At 61.5% G+C, this 18587-nt stretch overlaps 3 protein-coding genes across 6 annotated transcripts; 1 reads left to right on the top strand and 2 right to left on the bottom strand.

Moving 5' to 3' along the window:
• Nucleotides 1-60: 60 nt before the first annotated feature.
• Nucleotides 61-10086, bottom strand: LCK (LCK proto-oncogene, Src family tyrosine kinase). 2 transcript variants are annotated; one of them, XM_085081375.1, is made up of 13 exons: nucleotides 9880-10086; nucleotides 6739-6845; nucleotides 6575-6659; nucleotides 6402-6492; nucleotides 5840-5938; nucleotides 5538-5641; nucleotides 5313-5462; nucleotides 4397-4549; nucleotides 3760-3939; nucleotides 2751-2827; nucleotides 2510-2663; nucleotides 1527-1658; nucleotides 61-683 (listed from the first exon to the last, which is right to left on the bottom strand). In XM_085081375.1, exons 2-13 carry the CDS (start codon nucleotides 6838-6840, stop codon nucleotides 481-483), a joined length of 1530 nt encoding a protein of 509 aa, XP_084937501.1. In that variant the 5' UTR covers nucleotides 6841-6845; nucleotides 9880-10086; the 3' UTR covers nucleotides 61-480. The 2 variants fall into 2 exon arrangements, with proteins under 2 accessions (XP_084937501.1, XP_084937502.1); XM_085081376.1 differs by having other exon boundaries at nucleotides 6575-6656; nucleotides 9880-10085.
• A 721-nt stretch (nucleotides 10087-10807) lies between these two features.
• FAM167B (family with sequence similarity 167 member B) lies at nucleotides 10808-12529 on the bottom strand. Its single transcript, XM_085081378.1, has 2 exons — nucleotides 11650-12529; nucleotides 10808-11287 (listed from the first exon to the last, which is right to left on the bottom strand). Exons 1-2 carry the CDS (start codon nucleotides 11938-11940, stop codon nucleotides 11024-11026), a joined length of 555 nt encoding a protein of 184 aa, XP_084937504.1. The 5' UTR covers nucleotides 11941-12529; the 3' UTR covers nucleotides 10808-11023.
• A 110-nt stretch (nucleotides 12530-12639) lies between these two features.
• Nucleotides 12640-18260, top strand: LOC146427778 (myotubularin-related protein 9-like). 3 transcript variants are annotated; one of them, XM_085081373.1, is made up of 12 exons: nucleotides 12640-13109; nucleotides 13522-13708; nucleotides 13895-13954; nucleotides 14115-14223; nucleotides 14424-14549; nucleotides 14617-14790; nucleotides 15229-15446; nucleotides 15528-15689; nucleotides 16083-16224; nucleotides 16782-17002; nucleotides 17135-17286; nucleotides 17894-18260. In XM_085081373.1, the coding sequence occupies exons 2-12, from the start codon at nucleotides 13527-13529 to the stop codon at nucleotides 18055-18057; spliced, it is 1710 nt and encodes a 569-aa protein (XP_084937499.1). In that variant the 5' UTR covers nucleotides 12640-13109; nucleotides 13522-13526; the 3' UTR covers nucleotides 18058-18260. The 3 variants fall into 3 exon arrangements, with proteins under 3 accessions (XP_084937499.1, XP_084937498.1, XP_084937500.1); XM_085081372.1 differs by having other exon boundaries at nucleotides 13318-13708; XM_085081374.1 differs by lacking the exons at nucleotides 12640-13109; nucleotides 13895-13954 and having other exon boundaries at nucleotides 13127-13708.
• The last annotated feature ends 327 nt before the right edge of the window (nucleotides 18261-18587 follow it).

Below are 18587 nucleotides of genomic sequence, written 5' to 3'. Positions count from 1 at the left end.
TGGGCTCTATCTCCCGTCGGGATCACCCACCCCACGGCAGCCTGACCCTGCGAGCCCCCCGCCGCTGAAAATGCTTTTATTTCCCCAAAATGGTGACTGGAGGGTCCTGCAAACGCCGTGGGGGGAGAAGGAGCACCCCACGGCCATGGGGGGCAGTGGCCAGTGCTGCTGGGGGGCTCCTGCATCACCAGCCAGAGCAGGGTGAGGTGACCCTGCATGTGTCCTCTGGAAAGCGTGGTGAGCATCCTCCGGGTGTCACAGAGCCCCCCGTGTCACCCCCCAGCTTCTGGGGGTCCCCTCTGGCCGTCCATCCCTCCTGAAGGGCTGAAATCTGCTGCTCCCCAGCTCTGCAGCGCTTCAACTCCTCCCTGCTGCTGTCCAGGCAGAGCTCATCCCACCCCGGGGTGATGTCCGTGCAGTCTGTGGGGACAGGGGACACTGCCACCACCCCAAACCCGGGCTGTCCCAGCCGCGGGGACATCAGGGCTGCTGCTGGTACTGTCCCTCGGTGGCCGTGAAGAAATCCTCGAGCAGGCTCTTCATGAACTCGAAGGTGGGGCGCTCCTCGGGGTTCTCCTTCCAGCACTGCTTCATCAGCTCGTACAGCTCCGCGGGGCAGTTGTCGGGCTGGGGCATGCGGTAGCCCCGCTCCAGGTTCTGGATCACCTCGGGGTTGGTCATCCCTGCCGGGGTGACACGGGTGGGGCTCGGTTGGGGTCACCCCGTGGTGTGGGGGTCACCCTGGGTTGGTCATCTTTGCCTGGACAGTGCACAGGACCCAGTTTGGGTGGCAGGGATCACCCCAGGGTTGGTCATTCCTGCCAGGACAGTGTCCAGGACTCAGTTTGTGTCACAGGAACCATCCCAGGGTGGGTCACCCCTGCCAGGACAATGGCCAGGACCCACTTTGTGTCACCCTCAAGTTGTAGGGACCAGGCTGGGGTTGGTCATCTGTGCCAGGACAGTGCCCAGTACTCAATTTGTGTCACAGGGATCATCCTAGGGTTGGTCATCCCTGCCAGGACAGTGCACAGAACTCAGTTTGTGTCACCCCAATGTCACAGGGACCAGCCTGGGGTTGGTCACCCCTGCCCAGGACCCAATTTGTGTCACCCCCATGTCACAAGGACCACCCCAGGATGGATCACCCCTACCAGGACAAAGCCCAGGACCCAATTCGTGTCACAGGGATCACCCCAGGGTGGGTCACCCCTACCAGAACAGTGTCCATTACTCAATTCGTGTCACCCCCATGTCACAGTGACCACCCCAGCACGGATCACCCCCACCAGGACAACCCCCGCCGCACCCAATCCGTGCCACCCCACCCTCCCGCGTGGCTCTGGGGACCTGGGGACAAGGGACGTGGGGCAGCCGGGCTGGGCGCAGGGCAGGCAGCCAGGCTGGAGCAGCGTGCGTGCAGCGCTGCATGCACTCACTCGTGGGCGTGCCAGCCCCGCGTGTGCCAACCCCAACCCCAACCCCAGCCAGCCCCGGCCAGCCCCCAGCCGCCCCAAAATCCCGACCTGGATACGGGATCCGGCCGTAGGTGACGAGCTCGGTGAGCAGGATGCCGAAGGACCACACGTCCGACTTGATGGTGAACGTGCCGTAGTTGATGGCCTCGGGCGCTGTCCACTTGATGGGGAATTTGGCGCCTGGAAAAGCCGCGGCAGAGGAGGGAATCAGCGCGCTGGGTTTAATCCGGTGTGACAGCTCTCGGCCAGGCGCTGTGCGGTGACAGCCGCCGTGGCTAGCCGCTCGGAGCCTGTGCTAGCCACCAGCCCACCCGGAGCGGGGTGGGGTGGGCAAGCAGAGCCAGCGGGGAAAGGGAAAATCATCCTTCCCCTTCTCCTGCTGTTCCCCAGAGAGCCAGGCTTTGGGGTTTGGGGGTTTGGGTTTGGGGGTTTGGTGTCCCTTTCCCGATGTCCCCAAGCCCTGTGACCCCCGGGGCAGGGTCAGGTGGGCAAGCTGAGCCAGCTGGGGAAAAGGGGAAATCATCCTTCCCCTTCTCCTGCTGTTCCCCAGAGAGCCAGGCTGGGTTTGGGGTCCTTTTCCCGATGTCCCCAAACCCTGTGACCCCCGACAGGGTGGGGTTGGCAAGCAGAGCCAGCGGGGAAAAGGGAAAATCATCCTTCGCCTTCTCCTGCGGCTCCCCAGAGAGCCAGGCTGGCTTTGGGGTCCCTTTCCCGATGTCCCCAAGCTCTGTGACCCCCGGGGCAGGGTGGGGTTGGCAAACAGAGCCAGCGGGTAAAAGGGAAAATCATCCTTCTCCTATTCTTGCGGCTCCCCAGAGAGCCAGGCTTTGGGGTTTGGGGGTCTGGGGACCCTTTCCCGATGTCCCCAAGCCCTGTGACCCCCGACAGGGTGGGGTTGGCAAGCTGAGCCAGCTGGGGAAAAGGGAAAATCATCCTTCCCCTTCTCCTGCTGTTCCCCAGAGAGCCAGGCTGGCTTTGGGGTCCCTTTCCCGATGTCCCCAAGCCCTGTGACCCCAGACAGGGTGGCTCACCCTCCCTGGCCGTGTACTCGTTATCCTCGATGAGCCTGGCCAGCCCGAAATCGGCGATTTTGCAGCACAGCGCCTCCGAGACCAGGATGTTGGCAGCTCTCAGGTCCCTGTGGATGTAATTCTTGGCCTCGATGAACGCCATGCCTTCAGCGATCTGGGAATTATTAATTAATCGCAATTAACAGCTCCAACCCCGGTCCCATTCCCCGTTTCCATCCCGATTTTTCTGCTCCCTCCTCACCTGAGCTGCCATGTCCAGCAGTTTGTTGGTGCTCAGCTTGACTCCTTCCGAGGTCTTGAGGAAGTCCACCAGGCTGCCTGCAATGAGGGAGGCAATTCTCAGCTCCTGGGGGTCACAAGGGCTCTGTCACCCCAAAAACGTGGGGCTGGGCAGGAGAACACTCTCCCTGCAAAGGTTTTTTTTCCCTCTCCTTTATCCCCGAGCTGCCTGTGGTGGGGGAGAGGAAAGGCAGAGGGCTGGAGGGCAAAGGGAAATTAAAATTAACAGATTTTCGCACGGCCAGTCTGTCATTCTTTGCTGGTTTTGGGGTCTGCACTGGGAGGAGCTGGAGGCAAAAAAATCTCCAAAATTAATGAATTTCCAGGTTTTTTTTTTGGGTTTGGGTTGTGGGGGTGGGGGGTTTTTGTTTGGTTTTTTTTTTTTTTTGGAGCCTGCACTGGGAGAGGCTGGAGGCAAATAAACCTCCAAAATTAATGAATTTCCATGTGGCCAATCTTTCATTCTTTACTGGTTTTGGAGGCTGCACTGGAAGGAGCTGGAGGCAAAAGAATCTCCAAAATTAAGGTATTTCCACTCAGTCAGTCTTTAATTCTTTACTCTTTTTGGAGCCTGCTCTGGGAGAGGCTGGAAGCAAAAAAATCTCCAAAATTAATGAATTTCCACATTGCCAATCTTTCATTCTTTACTGGTTTTGGAGTCTGCACTGGGAGGAGCTGGAGGTAAAAAATCTCCAAAAGTAATGAATTTCCACTCAGGCAATCTTTAATTCTTTACTCTTTTTGGAGTCTGTGGGGGGTGGGGTTTTGGTTTTGTTTTTTTTTTGGTTTTGGGTTGTGCAATCAAATCCCTGGAGGTGCTTAAGGAATGACCAGACACTGCTCTGAGCACCCTGCGCTGGGGATTTTCCCCACTTTTGCTCTATTTTTAAGACCTTTTCACACCTTAAGGTTACCTCTGCATCCCCACCCCTGCCCAGCCCGCGGAGCAGCCCGGGCTGGATGTCCCTCACCCTTCTCCATGAACTCGGTGATGATGTAGATGGGCTCCTTGGTGACCACGGCGTAGAGCCTCACCAGCCGCGGGTGCTGCAGCTTCTTCATCAGGTTGGCTTCGGCCAGGAAGGCGCTGGGGGACATGCTGCCAGCCTTCAGGCTCTTCACTGCCACCTTCGTGTGCCCGTTGTAGAAGCCTGGAGGGGGAAATAGGGGATTGCGGGGTGGGGAGAGGATGTTGACATGGGTAGGTGACAATGGTGATGCTCCGCGGGGCGTCACGACCCGAGGAAGAGGTGTTGGAGGTTCTAAAGGTTTTCCAAAATTTGGCTGAGGGTGGAGCTTCGTGTCTCGAAGGGCTGTTGTGGGGTGGCTGGAGGGGTTTTGGGGTTTTTTGGCCCCGTTTGGGCCAGCAGTTGCTCCAGCTCTGTGAGCCCAGAGCCTCTTTTCACCCCCAGCATTCCATCCAGGGATCCAGCAGGGATCCAGGTGGGCAGGAATGGGAAAAAGGGGAAGTTTGATCTGCTCCCACCTCCCAGAACCCCGTGCAAAGCCACAATCCCACAATTCGGGCAGTGCTCCTGCTCCGTGTGAGATCCCAGCTGGATCCTTCCCGGCTGGAGGAACCACGGTCCCGATCCCAGCCCGACTCACCCATCCAGACCTCCCCGAACTGCCCCGCTCCCAGCTTCTCCACCAGCTTCAGGGACTCCCGCGGCACCTCCCACTCGTCCTGCCACCATGGCTTCTGCGGCTTCTGCGTCCGGCAGGGCTTGCCCAGGCGGCAGCAGAGCCCGTCGGGGCTGCCTGTGCCGGGGAGGCGGGGCTGGGCCAGCGCGGGGCGGTGGCCACCAGCCAGGGTTTGGCTGGGCATTCCGTGTCCTGCTCATGCCATCCCGTCCTGGGCTGTTCCCATTCCCATCCTATCCTGTTCCGTTCCCTTTCCACTCTGTCCCATCCCATTCCACTCTGTCCCATCTCGTCCAGTTCTCTCCCATCCCCGTTTCATCTTGTCCCGTGTCATCCTGCCCTGTCCAGTCCTGTCCCTATCCCATCCCGTTCCATCCCGTCCTGTCCAGTCCTGTTTCAGCCCATTCTGTCCCCATTCCCATCCCATCCAATCGCGTCTATTCCCACTCACATCCCGTCCCACCCTATCCCATTCATCCCGTTCCCATCCTGTTCCATCCCCTCCGATTCTGTCCCATTTCCATTTCATCCTGTCCCAGAACGTCCTGTCCCATTCCATCCAGTTCTCTCCCATTCCCTTTCCATACTTTTCCATCCAGCCCCATTCCCATCCCATCCCATCCCATCCCATCCCATCCCATCCCATCCCATCCCATCCCATCCCTCCCCATTCCCGCCCCATTCCCATCCCGTTCCAGCCCCATTCCCATCCCATCCACACCCCATTTCCACCCCATTCCCGCCCCATTTCTGCCCCATTCCTTTTCCTTCCTGCCCCATTCCCACCCCATTCCAATTCCATCCCCATCCCATGTCCACCCCATCCCGCCCCATTCCCATCCCATTCCCACCCCATTCCCATTCCCATCCCATCCCGCACGTGTGTAGTGCTCCACCAGCTCCCTGAGGCTGCCGAAGGTGACTCGGGGGGAGATGTAGAAGCCTCCATTGTCCAAATTCCTGATCTTGTAGTGCTTCACCGTCTCCCCCTGGCTCTCGTCCAGGTCCCGCACGGACAGCGAGTACGAGCCTGGCGACAGGGACAGGGACAGCGTCAGGGACCCCAGAGCCCCGCGGGGATCCCCGGAGGGTCCCAGGGCGGTACCTTTGGAGGTCTCGCTCTCCCGGATGAGGAAGGAGCCGTGGGTGTTCCCCGAGGCCAGCAGCTGCCGCTCGGCATCCTTGCGGCTGATGTTCTTGAAGAACCACCTGGGGACGTGGTTAGGGGGGTTAGGGGACCAGGATTTTGTGGGATCCCGGAGCTCCAATCCCTGGGGTGGGTTAGGGAATCAGGATTTTGTGGGATCCCAGAGCCCTGATCCCTGGGGTGGGTTAAGGGTTAGGGAATCAGGATTTTGTGGGATCCCAGAGCTGCCATCCCACAGCTCTCCCCCAATCCCCACTCACGGCTCGGGCTCCAGGCTGTTCACCAAAGCCACGAAGTTATGGGGGATCAGCCCCTCCTGGCCCGTGGTGAGCGACTGTGCCTTCCACCACTCCCCGCTCCTGCAAGGACACAGCGAGGTGACAATCCTGCCCCGACCCCTGGCAGCCGCAGGGATTTGGGGACACTGCCGGGATTTGGGGACACTGCCGGGATTTGGGGACACTGCCGGGATTTGGGGACACCGCAGGGATTTGGGGACACCGCAGGGATTTGGGGACACTGCCGGGATTTGGGGACACCGCAGGGATTTGGGGACACCACCGGGATTTGGGGACACTGCCGGGATTTGGGGACACCGCAGAGATTTGGGGACACCGCAGGGATTTGGGGACACTGCCGGGATTTGGGGACACTGCAGGAGTTTGGGGACACCGCAGGGGTTTGGGGACACCGCAGGAGTTTGGGGACACCGCAGGGATTTGGGGACACCGCAGGGATTTGGGGACACCGCCGGGATTTGGGGACACCGCCGGGGTTTGGGGACACCGCAGGACTTTGGGGACACGGCCGGGATTCGCTCACTCTTCCAGGACTCGGAGCTTCTCCCCTTTCCTCAGCCCCAGGTCACCATCATGCTTGGGCTCATAGTTGTACAGAGCCACCACCAGCTTCTCTGGGGGACAAACAGAGGGACAGGGTGGCAGTGGCCACTCTGGGGGGTGTCACAGCCGCCCCACCCCACGGCCAGAGCTCACCTTGCATGGGGGAGCGCGGAGGTGACGATGGCTCGTAGGACACCAGGGGGTCCTGGACCTCGGAGCCGTTACGGATCAGCCTCTGCTGGGAGATGAGGACCCCGTGACACCTCACCCTGTGGGGTTTGGGAATCCCACAGATTGGGGTCTGTCACCCTGCTGACCTGGCGCTTGCCCTCGGGCTCGATGGGGTAGTTGCAGTGCTCGCAGATGTCGATGTTCTCGATCCAGTCCTCGTCGTAGTCCGAGCTGCAGCAGCAGCCCATGGTGGCTGCAGGGGACAGAGGTGACACGAGGAGCCTTGGCATCGCCATCCCTGCATCTAGCCATCCACGGATCCATGGATCCATCTGTTATCCCTCCATTCCTCCATCCATCCATCCATCCATCCATCCATCATCCCTCCATCCCTCTCTCCATCCATCCATCCATCCATCCATCCATCCATCCATCCATCCATCCTTCCCACCTCCCCATCCCATTATCCCATCCCATCCCATTATCCCATCCCATTATCCCATCCCATCCCCTCAGCTGCACCAGGATCGTTCCCTGACTCTCTGCCACCAGCCGTTTTTCCCTCCTAATTTATTCTGCCTCCGTTAATTAAAACCTCTGAAGGCAATTAGTGCCCAGCCTGAGGCTCCTCTGTCGCTGGCGCTGCCTCCTGTGCCAGCTCCTTGCTCCCCACACGATAACAACCTCGTCATTAATATCCCATTAGCAATTAATACACTCCTGCGTGGCCCTGCAGCTGGGTTTTAATGGGGTTGGGGTGGGTGAGCACCTCCTGGATCCTAAAAACAGCCATTGGGTTCAGAGGGGGATGTGGGCACCTTGAATTTATCCTAAAAACAGTTCCCAAGTTCAGAGAGGGATGTGGGCACCTTGAATTTATCCTAAAAACAGTTCCTGGGTTCACAGGGGGATGTGGCACCTCCAGTTTCCTTTTCCCACAGATTCTCAGCCTCTCCCCTCATTCACCCCATTCCTCCTGCATCAGGGATGTTCCCAAACCCCAATCCCTGCTCTGGGATCCTCCCCAGCTCACCCCTGGCACATTCAGGACCCTCCAGGATAATTCCATCCCATCCCCACTTCATCTCGTCCCACAATGTCCTGTCCCTTTCCAGGGCCATGCTGGTGTCCCTGTCCCCACGGTGTCACCCCAGCGATGTCACCAGCACGGCGTGGGCTCTGCCAGCCACCCTGTTAGCCCTCGGCTTCCCGAGAATGCTGAGTGTGGCACAAACTGGTGGCAAGGACAGCCCACGGCCCCAAAAAGCTCTGCTGCAGGATCCCCAACACCCACACCATCCATCCCACGGGCTCCTTCCAGGCTCGGCTCTGAGGGCTCTTTGGGGACATTTTCCAGAAGGCTGGGAGGGTTTTGTCACCTCCAGCCAGACCCCATCTCTGATGTGGCAGCCAGGCCGTGCAGCTGCCAAGGTCCCCATTGTCACCATTGTCACCATTGTCTGGCTGGGCTGGGAGATGCCACCGGTTGGCACGCAAAAAATCCACCTTTTCCCTCAGTGCCGAGGGGGACACAGTATTTGGGGGTCCCCAGGGAGGCTGTGGGGTCCCCAAGGTGCCGCCAGCTCCCAAATCTGCATTTCCCAGCCAGGCACAGCTCCCAAATCTCCATCTCCAGGGCTGATTTTCCAATCGGGACTCCCTTCCTCAGGTCCGGGGGTGGCAGGAGCACCAGGACTGTCCCCACGGTGGTTAGAGGTGATTTTGGCCAGGAGGACACTCAGGAGTGACGTCCCCACACTGTGCACTGCTGCTCTGGGGACTCAGATGCCAAAACCTAGGTGGCACCCGTTTGGGGACACACTTTGTCACCCATTTGAGGACATATTTTGTCACCCATTTGAGGACATATTTTGTCACCCATTTGGGGACACACTTTGTCACCCATTTGAGGACATATTTTGTCACCCATTTGGGGACACACTTTGTCACCCATTTGGGGACATATTTTGTCACCCATTTGGGGCACACTTTGTCACCCATTTGAGGACACACTTTGGCACCCATTTGGGGACACACTTTGTCACCCATTTGAGGACATATTTTGGGACCCATTTGGGGACACACTTTGCCACCCAAAAAGCGAACCGACCACACTGCAGGCAGAGTCAATCTGTTAAAACCCAGATTTTCTTCTCCTGTTTTTTTTCTGGTCATTCCCAGAACCCTCAAGAATTCCTACATTTTAGCCAACAGCCGGAAAAATTAAAAAAACCCAAAATTTCCATCAAATTTTTAGGGTCTTTCTGAGCAAGACCCAACTCGAGCCCAGCTTTTATGGACAACACCAACATACCCACACCCCTCAGCCAGACACAGCCAAAAAATCCCATTTCCACCCCCTAACCCCATGGAGGAGAAGCCCCAAAACCCTTCAAACACCTCCAGCAGAGCTGAGCGGTGCCGGGAGGTGTTTTTTCCTGCCGGGCTGGGGAGGGAGGTGCTGCTATTGTGCCTTTTTTTCTCACAGCCCCAAGCCGCAGCGTAATTTCCACCGAGCGGCAGCCGTGTCACCTGCGCCAGGGGGGAGAGAAGGGACGTTTGAAGTTGGCTTTTCTGGTGGCTGCATCTGTGCCAACCGAATTTCTTTGTGCGGCAGGGGAGGGGTGAGGATGTCCCCGCTGTGCGTGTTCAGGTGGCCTCGGCAGGTGTGTGTCGCTGTCCCTGGTTTTTTTTTATCAGGGGTCTGGATGGCTCTGGGTCGCTGTCCCTTGCTGTCCCTTCCGCCCACCTTGCCCTGGCGGTTTGTCACCAGAAGTGGTAAAATCTGCACTGACCTTGTCCCTGATGCTCTTGCCGGCTAACCTGAGTGACCCCGAGCCAGCTGTGACCCCTCGGGATGGACACCCCAGCCTGGCGGTGACACCGGGGATGATGTCCCCAGAGCTGCCATTGGTGTTGACACCGAGACAGCACCAAAAATGGGAATTTCTGAGCGCCCGAACCGGGCAGCACCCCCGAGGCCCCGGCAGTGAGCTGCTGGCTGTCCCTGCGCTGTCCTCACCCAGAACTTTGGGGACAAAAGTGCTGTTTGGCGCTGGAAATGAGGCTTTGGGAAGAGTCCTGTGAGGGCTGGGGACATTGGGACAGCGGCTGGCAGCCACAGAGGGATGGATGGGGAGCCCATCCCCTCAGCAACGAGCCCGAACCCCCTTCCCACCCCTCCGAGGGTCTCTCAGTGACCACAGCGAGTCCCCCACACCCCCAAAATCCCCAAAATCCCCAAACCCCACCCGGCCAGCGCAGCCCCTTCCCCTCCCCGCTCTCACCTGTCGGCAGCGAGGTGAGCCCCGGCCGCTCTCACAGCCCCATGTCCCCGCGCTGCCACCCCCGTCACGTCCTCTCCATCCCCCCGGGACCCCCCGGGCGCGGCTGGGCGGCTGTGGGAGCGCAGAGGAGCCCCCCGTGCCCGGCCGTGCCGCCGCCGCCGCTCCGCTCCCCGCCTTGCGCCCGTTTCCTGCCTCATGAGCAAACTCAAGAGCGGCGCACGACCGCAAGAGCGAGTGACAAACCCCGAGGGCTTCCTGCCATCCCCGGGGTGCAGCCCCCAGGGTCCCCGAGGGGATGCTGAGACCCTCAGGGGGCGGCGGAGTGGCCGGAGATGAGCAGGGGGGTGTCACCTGCGCCCATCGTGCTGTCCCCTCTCTGTCCCCTTCTCTGTCCCCTCTGCGGGCTCTGGCGCTGCCCTGCCAGACCCTCCCCAGCTGTGGGACACATCCTGCCCCCCACAGCCCCGCTCTGGCTGTCACCGCAGTGTCACCGCCGTGTCACCGCAGCCTCGGCACCCCGAGAGCCGCGGCGACAAGGACAGGAGCCGAGGGGACACGCCGTGCCCCCGCCGGGCTGCCAGAGCCGCGTTTTGGTGCCAGCTAAGAGCAGAGCGACCACAGCGACATTGTCTCGGCTTTTTTGATGGAACGCGAAGCCGCAGGGACGCGGTGGCTGCTCGGGGTGGCACCGGCAGGAAGCCCGGAGGTGTCGGGGGGGCTGTGGCGGCTTGGGGGGCACTTTGGGGCTCTCCTGGTGTGCTGAGAAGGAGCAACAGACCCCAAAGTGATCCCCGGCTCATCCCAGAACTCCTCTCAGCCACCCCACAGCCACTGCTGGCACAAAAAGTCGCATCGAGTGGCACCCGGAGCTGTCACCCGCCTAAATAAGTGCCACATCTGGAGGCACAAACAAGCAAAAACCATCACCTCTCACCCTCACCTCCTTTTATTCCGCTCCCCACATTTCCCACCGGGCTTGACTCTACCCCAAAACACCCCGCGCCCCACGGCATGGCGACATCCCCAATGTCACCACGGCACGGCACCGCCCTGCCAGCGCCGCCGCGGCTCTGCCCCGAGTCCCGAGCGATTTGGGGAGAGATCCTCGAGCCCAAAACCACCCGCGGGGCTTGCCGGGGCTGGCTCAGCAGAGGGAGAAGCGGCGGGAGTTGATGTTCATGCGGGTGACGCCGATGTGCTTGAGCGGCGTGGAGAGCAGGAAGGCTGCCCTGGGCGGGATGTTGCACAGCAGGTCCGAGTCTTCCTCGCAGCCCTCGAGGCCGAAGGTGGCGTCGTCCAGCATCTCCTTGTGCTGGTGGCAGGCCTGCTCCACCTTCAGCCGGTGCAGCCGAGCCCGCAGCCGCATCAGCTGCTGAGCCAGCCGCTGGTCCAGAGCCTGCATGTCCCTCTGCGGGGACAGGGATGGATGGATGGGATCAGCCCGGGATCGGCTGGCTGGATCCCATAAAACACCCTGGAATCAGCCCGCAGTGCCAGGGTGGGCACGGTGACAGCGTGGGGACAGCGTGGGGACAGCGAGGGGGTGACAAGCGCAGCCCACCCAGAGCAGTGTGCCCCGCTGCTGTGAGGGCGCAGAAAATCCTGGAAAAATCCATGTACAGCCAGCAAGGCGGGCAGGGAAGCTCAGACCCCACTGTCCCCGCCATGTCCCACTGTCCCCGCCATGTCCCACTGACCCCGCCATGTCCCACAGAGGGACAGCGTGCCCCCCCAGTCCTCGCCCACCCCTCCTGCCCCCATCCCACTCACCAGCTCCGTCCGCAGCCACTCCAGCGCCTCCTCCACGGTGCCAAAGCCACACACGCCACCTCCCCGCCGCTCCTGGGGGTGCCCAGGGCTCTGCTCGGCCCCCCAAGTGCCCCCAGGGGTCGGAGCCCCCCAGCGCTGCCCCCTCACCCGCGCCTCCCACTCCAGGTAGGAAGGTCTGCGGGTTTGCAGCTTCAGCTTGGCCGTCAGCGCCTTCACGCTGTCCAGGTTCTCCTGCTCCCAGGTGGGCTCCTCCTCGCCCAGCTCCTTGAATTTCAGCTGGCTGAAGGCCATGCTGGGGCAGAGCAGAGCCCCCCAAAAACGCCGCTGACCTCTGCCCGCTCAACCCCCCAGCCCGGGGAAGTGAAGCCCCCAGGCTGACCGCGACCACCCACCCGCTCTCTGCCCCAGCCTCACCCGGACCGCGGCTATTTATCCATCCACCCCTCCAGGGCAAGTCCGCTGGGCAGGAATTTCCTTATCCTTGCAAAGGACGAGGTTTTTTTGGTTTGTGCGGTGTTGTTGTGTTTGGTTTTGTTGTTTTTTTGGCTTGGTTTGCTTTTTTTTTTCCTTTTTTAACATCATTGTCTCCGGTTGGGAGGAGACTGTCCGTTCCCGGACGGAGCCTTCGCCGGGCACGGAGGAGCGGCGATGATTTATCCCCGGGTGCAGCCAGCCCCGGGGGGAGCCCAAAAAAGCCCAAGGAAGGAAAAAGAACCGGGGGGGAGTGCCCGCGGGGGGCAGCCGGGGTCCCGCACCCGGACGGGACCTTAAGGTGGAACCGACACCGGATCTGTCCTGTGCCACCTCCTCCCCTCCCGGAGGGGTCCAGCGACAGGGCGGTGGCTCGGGGGTCTCACCTGTGCCCCCCGAGTCTCACCTGCCCGGTGGGCTGTCACCCCTGTCCCCTCCAGCCCCACCGGAGTGACCCCCAAATCCCCCGCGTGCTCCCCCCGCGCTGCTCCCCAGCCCCGCTGTCCCCTCGAATGTCCCTTCCCACGGCCCCGCCGTGTCCCCTCGCTGTCGCCCCCGCACCGCCACCCCTCCAGCCGCAGCCCCGCCGCTCGCCGCGTCCCTCCGGACCGAGCCACCTTAAACGCGACATCCGCCGGGCCGTGCGGGGCATCGCCGCCCCCCCGCTTCCAGCCCAGCTCCCCTGTCCACCCCGGCTGTCCCTCCCGCACCCCCAGATTCCCCTCTCGCACCCCCAAACCCCCGCGCTCCCACCCTCAGCTCCCCTGCTTGCACCCCAAAACTCCTGGTGCACCCCGCGGTCCTCTCCTCGCACCCTGAGGTTCTTCCTTGTGCCCCAAGGTCCCCTGCTTGCACCCCGAAAGTCCTCTGCTGATGGCCAGCAGTTCCGTGTTGGCACTCTGAGGTCCCCTGCTTGTCCCCGCTGTGTCCCCACTCGCCCCCCGCGGTCCCTGCTCGCCCCCCGAGGTCCCCACCTGCCACCCACCCAGGTAAGCGGAGGGCTGGCCGGGACAGGATCACCGCCACCCTCCTCCTCCTCCTCACCCAGGGCCCTCGGCAGCAGCTCCAGCCCTGTCCCCAGCCCGGTCGGGGTGGCTTTGGGGACAGCAGAGCCGCCCGGCAGCCGGCTCGGGGAGCAGGGAAGGACCCGGAGCTGCTCCCCGCCTTCCCATTCCCACCAAAACTCCCTCCCTCCAGCACAGCCGGGAAACTGGAGCCCTGCGCCCCGTGCCTCAGTTTCCCCACTGCCGGCTGCAGGCAATGTCGCGGCCCGGCGTGCTGTAGGTGACAACGCCAGCCCGGAGAGGGGGTGAGGCTCCAGGGCGTGACGCAGAGGGAAGAAGGGGTTTCCAGCCGGGCCGTGCGCTGCAGGATTTCCCCTTTCTCCCTCGGCACGGGCAGCGGCCATGGAGTTCTCGGAGCTGATCAAGACGGCGACCGTGGAGAACGTGCTGCTGTCGCGGCCGGGGCTGCCGGCGGTCAGGGGCACCCTGTGCATCAGCAGCCACCACCTGCTGCTCTCCTCCTGTCCCCGCGGCGACCTGGAGCTCTGGCTGCTCATCCGCAACGTGGACGCCGTGGAGAAGAGGTGGGTCTGTCCCCGGCGGTGTCCCTCGCGGCGCTGTCACCCTGCCTGGGCTGGAGGATCCCCACCCCCGGCTCTCCCGGTGGTCACCCCACGGTCACCCCACGGTCACCCCGCTGCCACCCCGCTGCCCGCCCGGCCTTGTCCTTCCTCTTCCCGCAGCGGGCAGTGACCTCCTCTCCTCCCCAGCGTGCACAATTTGGGCTGCTATCAGCCCCCCCGGACTGGCGGCTCCCCGCGGGACACCAGGTTTGGCTTTTTTGGCTCTCTCGGCTCTGCCGCCCACCCGCCGCGCCCTGCGATCAGCTGAGAGCCTCGAGTTCGGCACAGCCCCGAGGGGAGAGGGCAGCTCGGTGCTGTCCCCGAGTGTCCCCCAGCCCAGCCCTGACCCCCGTGCCGCCCCCCGCAGGGTCTCCGGCTCGTCCGGCACCATCACGCTGCGCTGCAAAGACCTGCAGGTGCTGCAGCTGGAGATCCCGGGCATGGAGGAGTGTCTGAACGTCGCCAGCTCCATCGAGGTGAGCCTGGGAACGAGCAGCCGTGCGGTGTTTGCTCTGCCTCTGCCATCGGCTGGGTAAACACCCAGCTCCGGCAGCGCTGGCAGCGGCTGGCCACGGGGCTGGGACGTGGCCAGGAGCAGCCCTGGGGACACGGCGGGACATTGCCAGCCCTGGGGACACTGCGCTCCGCACGGTGAGCAGCTCCGCCTCTCCCGCAGGCGCTCTCCTCGCTGGACTCGGTGATGATGATGTACCCGTTCTTCTACCGACCGCCGAGCCTGTCGCTCGACCAGGGGTGGCACCTCTTCCCCCTGGAGCAGTACTTCCAGAAGGTCGCCTCGCAGGTGAGCCCGGACCGGAGGGGCTCGGGACCTTCCCCGGGGCTCGCCGCTGATGTCGCCTGTCCCCCAGACGAGCCAGTGGCGGCTGAGCACCGTGAACCGGGATTTCAGCGCCTGCCCCTCGTACCCTCCCGCCGTGATGGTGCCCGCGGCCGTGGGCGATGACACCGTGGCCAAGGCGGCTCGGTTCCGGCAGGGCGGGCGCTTCCCCGTGCTCAGCTACTTCCACCCCAAAAACGGCACCGTGAGTCCATCCTGCTCCTCTCCTGCCCTCGCCAGCCCTGGGGGGAAGGGGCTGGGAGCCCCCCGTGCCTCAGAAGAGGGGATTCCATCGCCACAGAATGCCAGAATTGGGTTGGAAGGGGTCTTAAATCCCATCCCGTTCAGGCACGGACACCTTCTACTATCCCAGGTTGCTCCAATCCCCATCCAACCTGGCCTTGGACACTTCCAGGGATCCAGGGGCAGCCCCAGCTTCTCTGGGAATTCCATCCCAGCCCCTCACCACCCTCCCAGGGAACAATCCCTTCCCAATATCCCATCTCTGCCTGACTCCAGCTTTGTCCTGTCCCTCCATCCCTGGTCCCCAGCCCCTCTCCATCTCTCCTGGATGCTCTCCAAGCTCTCCCTGGAGCTTCCCTTCTCCAGGCTGCACATTTTCCCTTCTCCCCGTCTCCCCCAGGCCCTGCTCCGCAGCAGCCAGCCCCTCACCGGCCCCAACCGCCGCCGCTGCCGCGAGGACGAGAAGCTCCTGGGGACAATCCTGGACGAGGGCGAGCGCGGCTTCATCATCGACACCCGCTCCGCCCAGGCGGCCAAGCAAGCCCGGATGGGCGGCGGCGGCACCGAGCCCAAATCCGCCTACCCGCAGTGGAGGAGGCTGCACCGAGCCCTGGACAGGTGAGGGCTGGCTGGGACAGGGGACTCCAGCGCTGCTGGCAGTGTCACCGAGCCCGCCACGCCGCTGTCCCTCCCTCGCAGGGGTCGCTCGCTGCAGGAGAGCTTCGTCAGGCTGGTGGAGGCTTGCAGTGACCCCTCGCTGAGCATGGACCGCTGGCTGAGCCGGCTGGACAGCAGCCGCTGGCTCGGCCACGTCAAGGCTGCCCTGAGCACGGCCTGCCTGGCTGCTCAGTGCCTGGACAGGTGAGGGGCTGCCCCTTCCGCACTTTTCCCCTTCTCCATCTTTCCCCTTCCTCATTTTTCCCTTCCCCACCTTTCCTCTTGCCCACGTTTTCCCCTTTCCCACCTTTCCCCTTCCCCATTTTTTCCCTTCTCCTTCCCTCTTCCCCACTTTTTACCTTTCCCCATTTTTCCCTTCTCCACCTTTCCCCTTCCCCACTTTTTCCCATTTCCCACCTTTCCCCTTCCCCATTTTTTCCCTTCTCCACCTTTCCTCTACCCCACTTTTTTCCCCTTCCCCATTTTTTCCCTTCTCCCACCTTTCCCCTCCCCAGCTTTCCCCACCTTTCCCCTTCCCCATTCCCAAGCCCCCAGCATGTCCCCAAATCCAGGCCCATCCCACATTTTCCCCGGCAGGGAGGACTCCAAGGTGCTGGTGCACGGCGCAGAGGGGACAGACACCACCCTGCTGGTGACAGCGCTGGCCCAGGTGATCCTGGACCCGTCCTGCCGCACCCTGCTGGGATTCCAGGGGCTGCTGGAGCGGGAGTGGGTCGAGGTGAGAGCTGCAGGGTGAGCAGGGTGGGGATCCCATGTCCCCATATCCCCATATCCTATATCCCTGTATCCCCATGTCCCCATATCCCCATGTCCCCATATAACCATGTCCCCATATAACCATGTCCCCATATCCCCATGTCCCCATGACCCCATATAACCATGTCCCCATATCTCTATGTCCCCATATCCCCATATAACCATGTCCCCATATAACCATGTCCCCATGGCCCCATATAACCATGTCCCCATATAACCATGTCCCCATGACCCCATATAACCATGTCCCCATATAACCATGTCCCCATGACCCCATATCCCCATGTCCCCACATTCCCACATCCCCATGACCCCATATCCCCGTATCCCCACATCCCCACCTCCCCACATCCCATATCCCCATAACCCCATATCCCCATATCCCCACCTTCCCACATCCCCATCTCCCCACGACCCCACACCCCATATCCCCACATCCCCATATCCCCACATCCCCATGTCCCCATATCTCCATATCCCCACATCCCCACATCCCCAATCCCACATCCCACCCCACAGGCCGGCCACCCCTTCCACCTCCGCTGCGCCCGCTCCGCCTCCTCCCACGCCCGCGGGAAGCAGGAAGCACCCATTTTCCTCCTCTTCCTCGACTGCATGTGGCAGCTGAGCCGCCAGTTCCCCTTCTCCCTGGAATTTGGGGAACAGCTCCTCCTCACCCTCTTCGACAACGCCTACGCCTCGTCCTACGGCACCTTCCTGTGCAACAACGAGAAGGAGAGGTCAGTGGGGTGGTCAGTGGGGTGGTCAGCCATGGTCATCCCCCTGCAAACCCCTCCAGGCACAGCTGAGGTCACATTAAACCCCGTTGGGGACTGAAATGTGTCCCCAAAGTGTCCCTGCTGTCCCCTCAGGAGGCTGTGTAAGGTGAGGGAAAGCACACACTCGCTGTGGGCATGGCTGAACCAGCCTGAGGAGAGGCAGAGGTACCTGAATCCTCTCTACTCACACAACCCCTTGGTGATCTGGCCGTCCGTGGAGCCACAGAGCATCCAGCTGTGGCAGGGTGAGCGGGAGTCTCCTGAAATCCCACCTGGGATTCTCTCAAAATTCATCCTTGGGTCCTCCCAAAATCTGCCCTCAGGTCCTCCCAAAATCCGCCCTCGGATCCTGTCAAAATCCATCCTCAGATCCTCACAAAATTCGCCCTCAGATCCCCACAAAATCCATCCTCAGATCCTCCTGAAATCCCCCTCAAATCCTCCCAAAATCCACCCTCAGGTCCTCCCAAAATCCACCCTCAGGTCCTCCCAAAATCTGCCCTCAAATCCTCCCAAAATCCACCCTCAGGTCCTCCCAAAATCCACCCTTAGATTCTCCCAAAATCCACCCTTGGATCCTCCTGAAACCCACTCTCATGTCCTCCCAAAATCCACTCTCAGGTCCTCCCAAAATTTACCCTCAGATCCCCACAAAATCCCCGCTCGGATCCTCCCAAAATCCATCCTCAGATCCTCCCACAGTTCACCCTCAAATCCTCACAAAATCTGCTCTCAAATCCTCCCAAAATCCCCCCTCAGACCCTCCCAAAATCCCCCAGTTCAGAGCTGGGCTAGCTGAGGGGAACCTGCCCTGCCTGTCCCTCTGCAATAACCCCATTCCCTCCTCTCCAGGGCTGTTCCTGCGGTGGATCCGACCTTCCCAGCCCCTGGAGGAGGCCTGGGCAGAGATCCGGAGCTTGGTTGAGGGAAACAAACCCTCCCTCCAGGAGGGGACAGGGGACAGGCCGAGCCAGTCCCTCCCTGACCCTGCAGCTGGGACAGAGAATGGAAGATGAAGAGCAATGAGGAAAATTTGGGATTTTGGGATAACACTGGTTTGGGATTTTGGGATAACACTGGTTTGGGATTTTGGGATAACCCTGGGAAGCGCTGTGCAGGACACAGACCCCACAGGCACCTCTGGGAGTGGGACAAACCCCATTTCCCACCCTTTGGGCTGCCAGAACGACCTCATTCCAGTAAAATCTCTCTCCCAGCCCTCTCCTGCATCCCACTCTTCCATAGGGAAGCTGCTCCTTCCCAGTGGGATTTCAGCAGTGCCTGTGGGATGGCTCTGGAGCAGCAGGGCAGGAGGTGGAAATCCCACAAAAACCCCAGCAGGAAATCTCACAAAAACCCCACCAAACCAACAAAACCACACAGGCTGCAGCCTCAGTGTCGTGCCAGCAGCTCCCAGCCCGGAGCCAATTTGGGAATTCTGCCCTTGAGCCCAGTTTGGAGGAAGGAAAGAGGAACAAACCCACCCCTCCGGAGGGACAGAGGGTGAGATGTGCACACGAGGTGGGAGTGCAGGAAATAACTGTTC

Source organism: Lichenostomus cassidix, chromosome 23 (assembly GCF_008360975.1).
Source record: "Lichenostomus cassidix isolate B80296 chromosome 23, HeHo_3.0, whole genome shotgun sequence".
Classification (NCBI taxonomy): Eukaryota; Metazoa; Chordata; class Aves; order Passeriformes; family Meliphagidae; genus Lichenostomus; species Lichenostomus cassidix.
The sequence above is the reverse complement of the archived record's forward strand: the minus strand, read 5'-3'. Positions and strand labels throughout refer to the sequence as shown.

What these genes read in the sequence shown, in the direction of transcription:
- LCK (XM_085081375.1), bottom strand. Translation starts at nt 6,840, where the DNA reads ATGGGCTGCTGCTGCAGCTCGGACTACGACGAGGACTGGATCGAGAAC. An exon ending in AGCCCGAGGGCAAGCGCCAG is followed by an intron (nt 6,660 to 6,738) that starts GTCAGCAGGGTG and finishes CTCATCTCCCAG; the next exon opens with CAGAGGCTGATCCGTAACGG. An exon ending in TCCGCGCTCCCCCATGCAAG is followed by an intron (nt 6,493 to 6,574) that starts GTGAGCTCTGGC and finishes TTTGTCCCCCAG; the next exon opens with AGAAGCTGGTGGTGGCTCTG.
- FAM167B (XM_085081378.1), bottom strand. Translation starts at nt 11,940, where the DNA reads ATGGCCTTCAGCCAGCTGAAATTCAAGGAGCTGGGCGAGGAGGAGCCC. An exon ending in AGTGGCTGCGGACGGAGCTG is followed by an intron (nt 11,288 to 11,649) that starts GTGAGTGGGATG and finishes CTGTCCCCGCAG; the next exon opens with AGGGACATGCAGGCTCTGGA.
- LOC146427778 (XM_085081373.1), top strand. Translation starts at nt 13,527, where the DNA reads ATGGAGTTCTCGGAGCTGATCAAGACGGCGACCGTGGAGAACGTGCTG. An exon ending in TCCAGAAGGTCGCCTCGCAG is followed by an intron (nt 14,550 to 14,616) that starts GTGAGCCCGGAC and finishes CCTGTCCCCCAG; the next exon opens with ACGAGCCAGTGGCGGCTGAG. An exon ending in GCTGCTCAGTGCCTGGACAG is followed by an intron (nt 15,690 to 16,082) that starts GTGAGGGGCTGC and finishes TTTCCCCGGCAG; the next exon opens with GGAGGACTCCAAGGTGCTGG.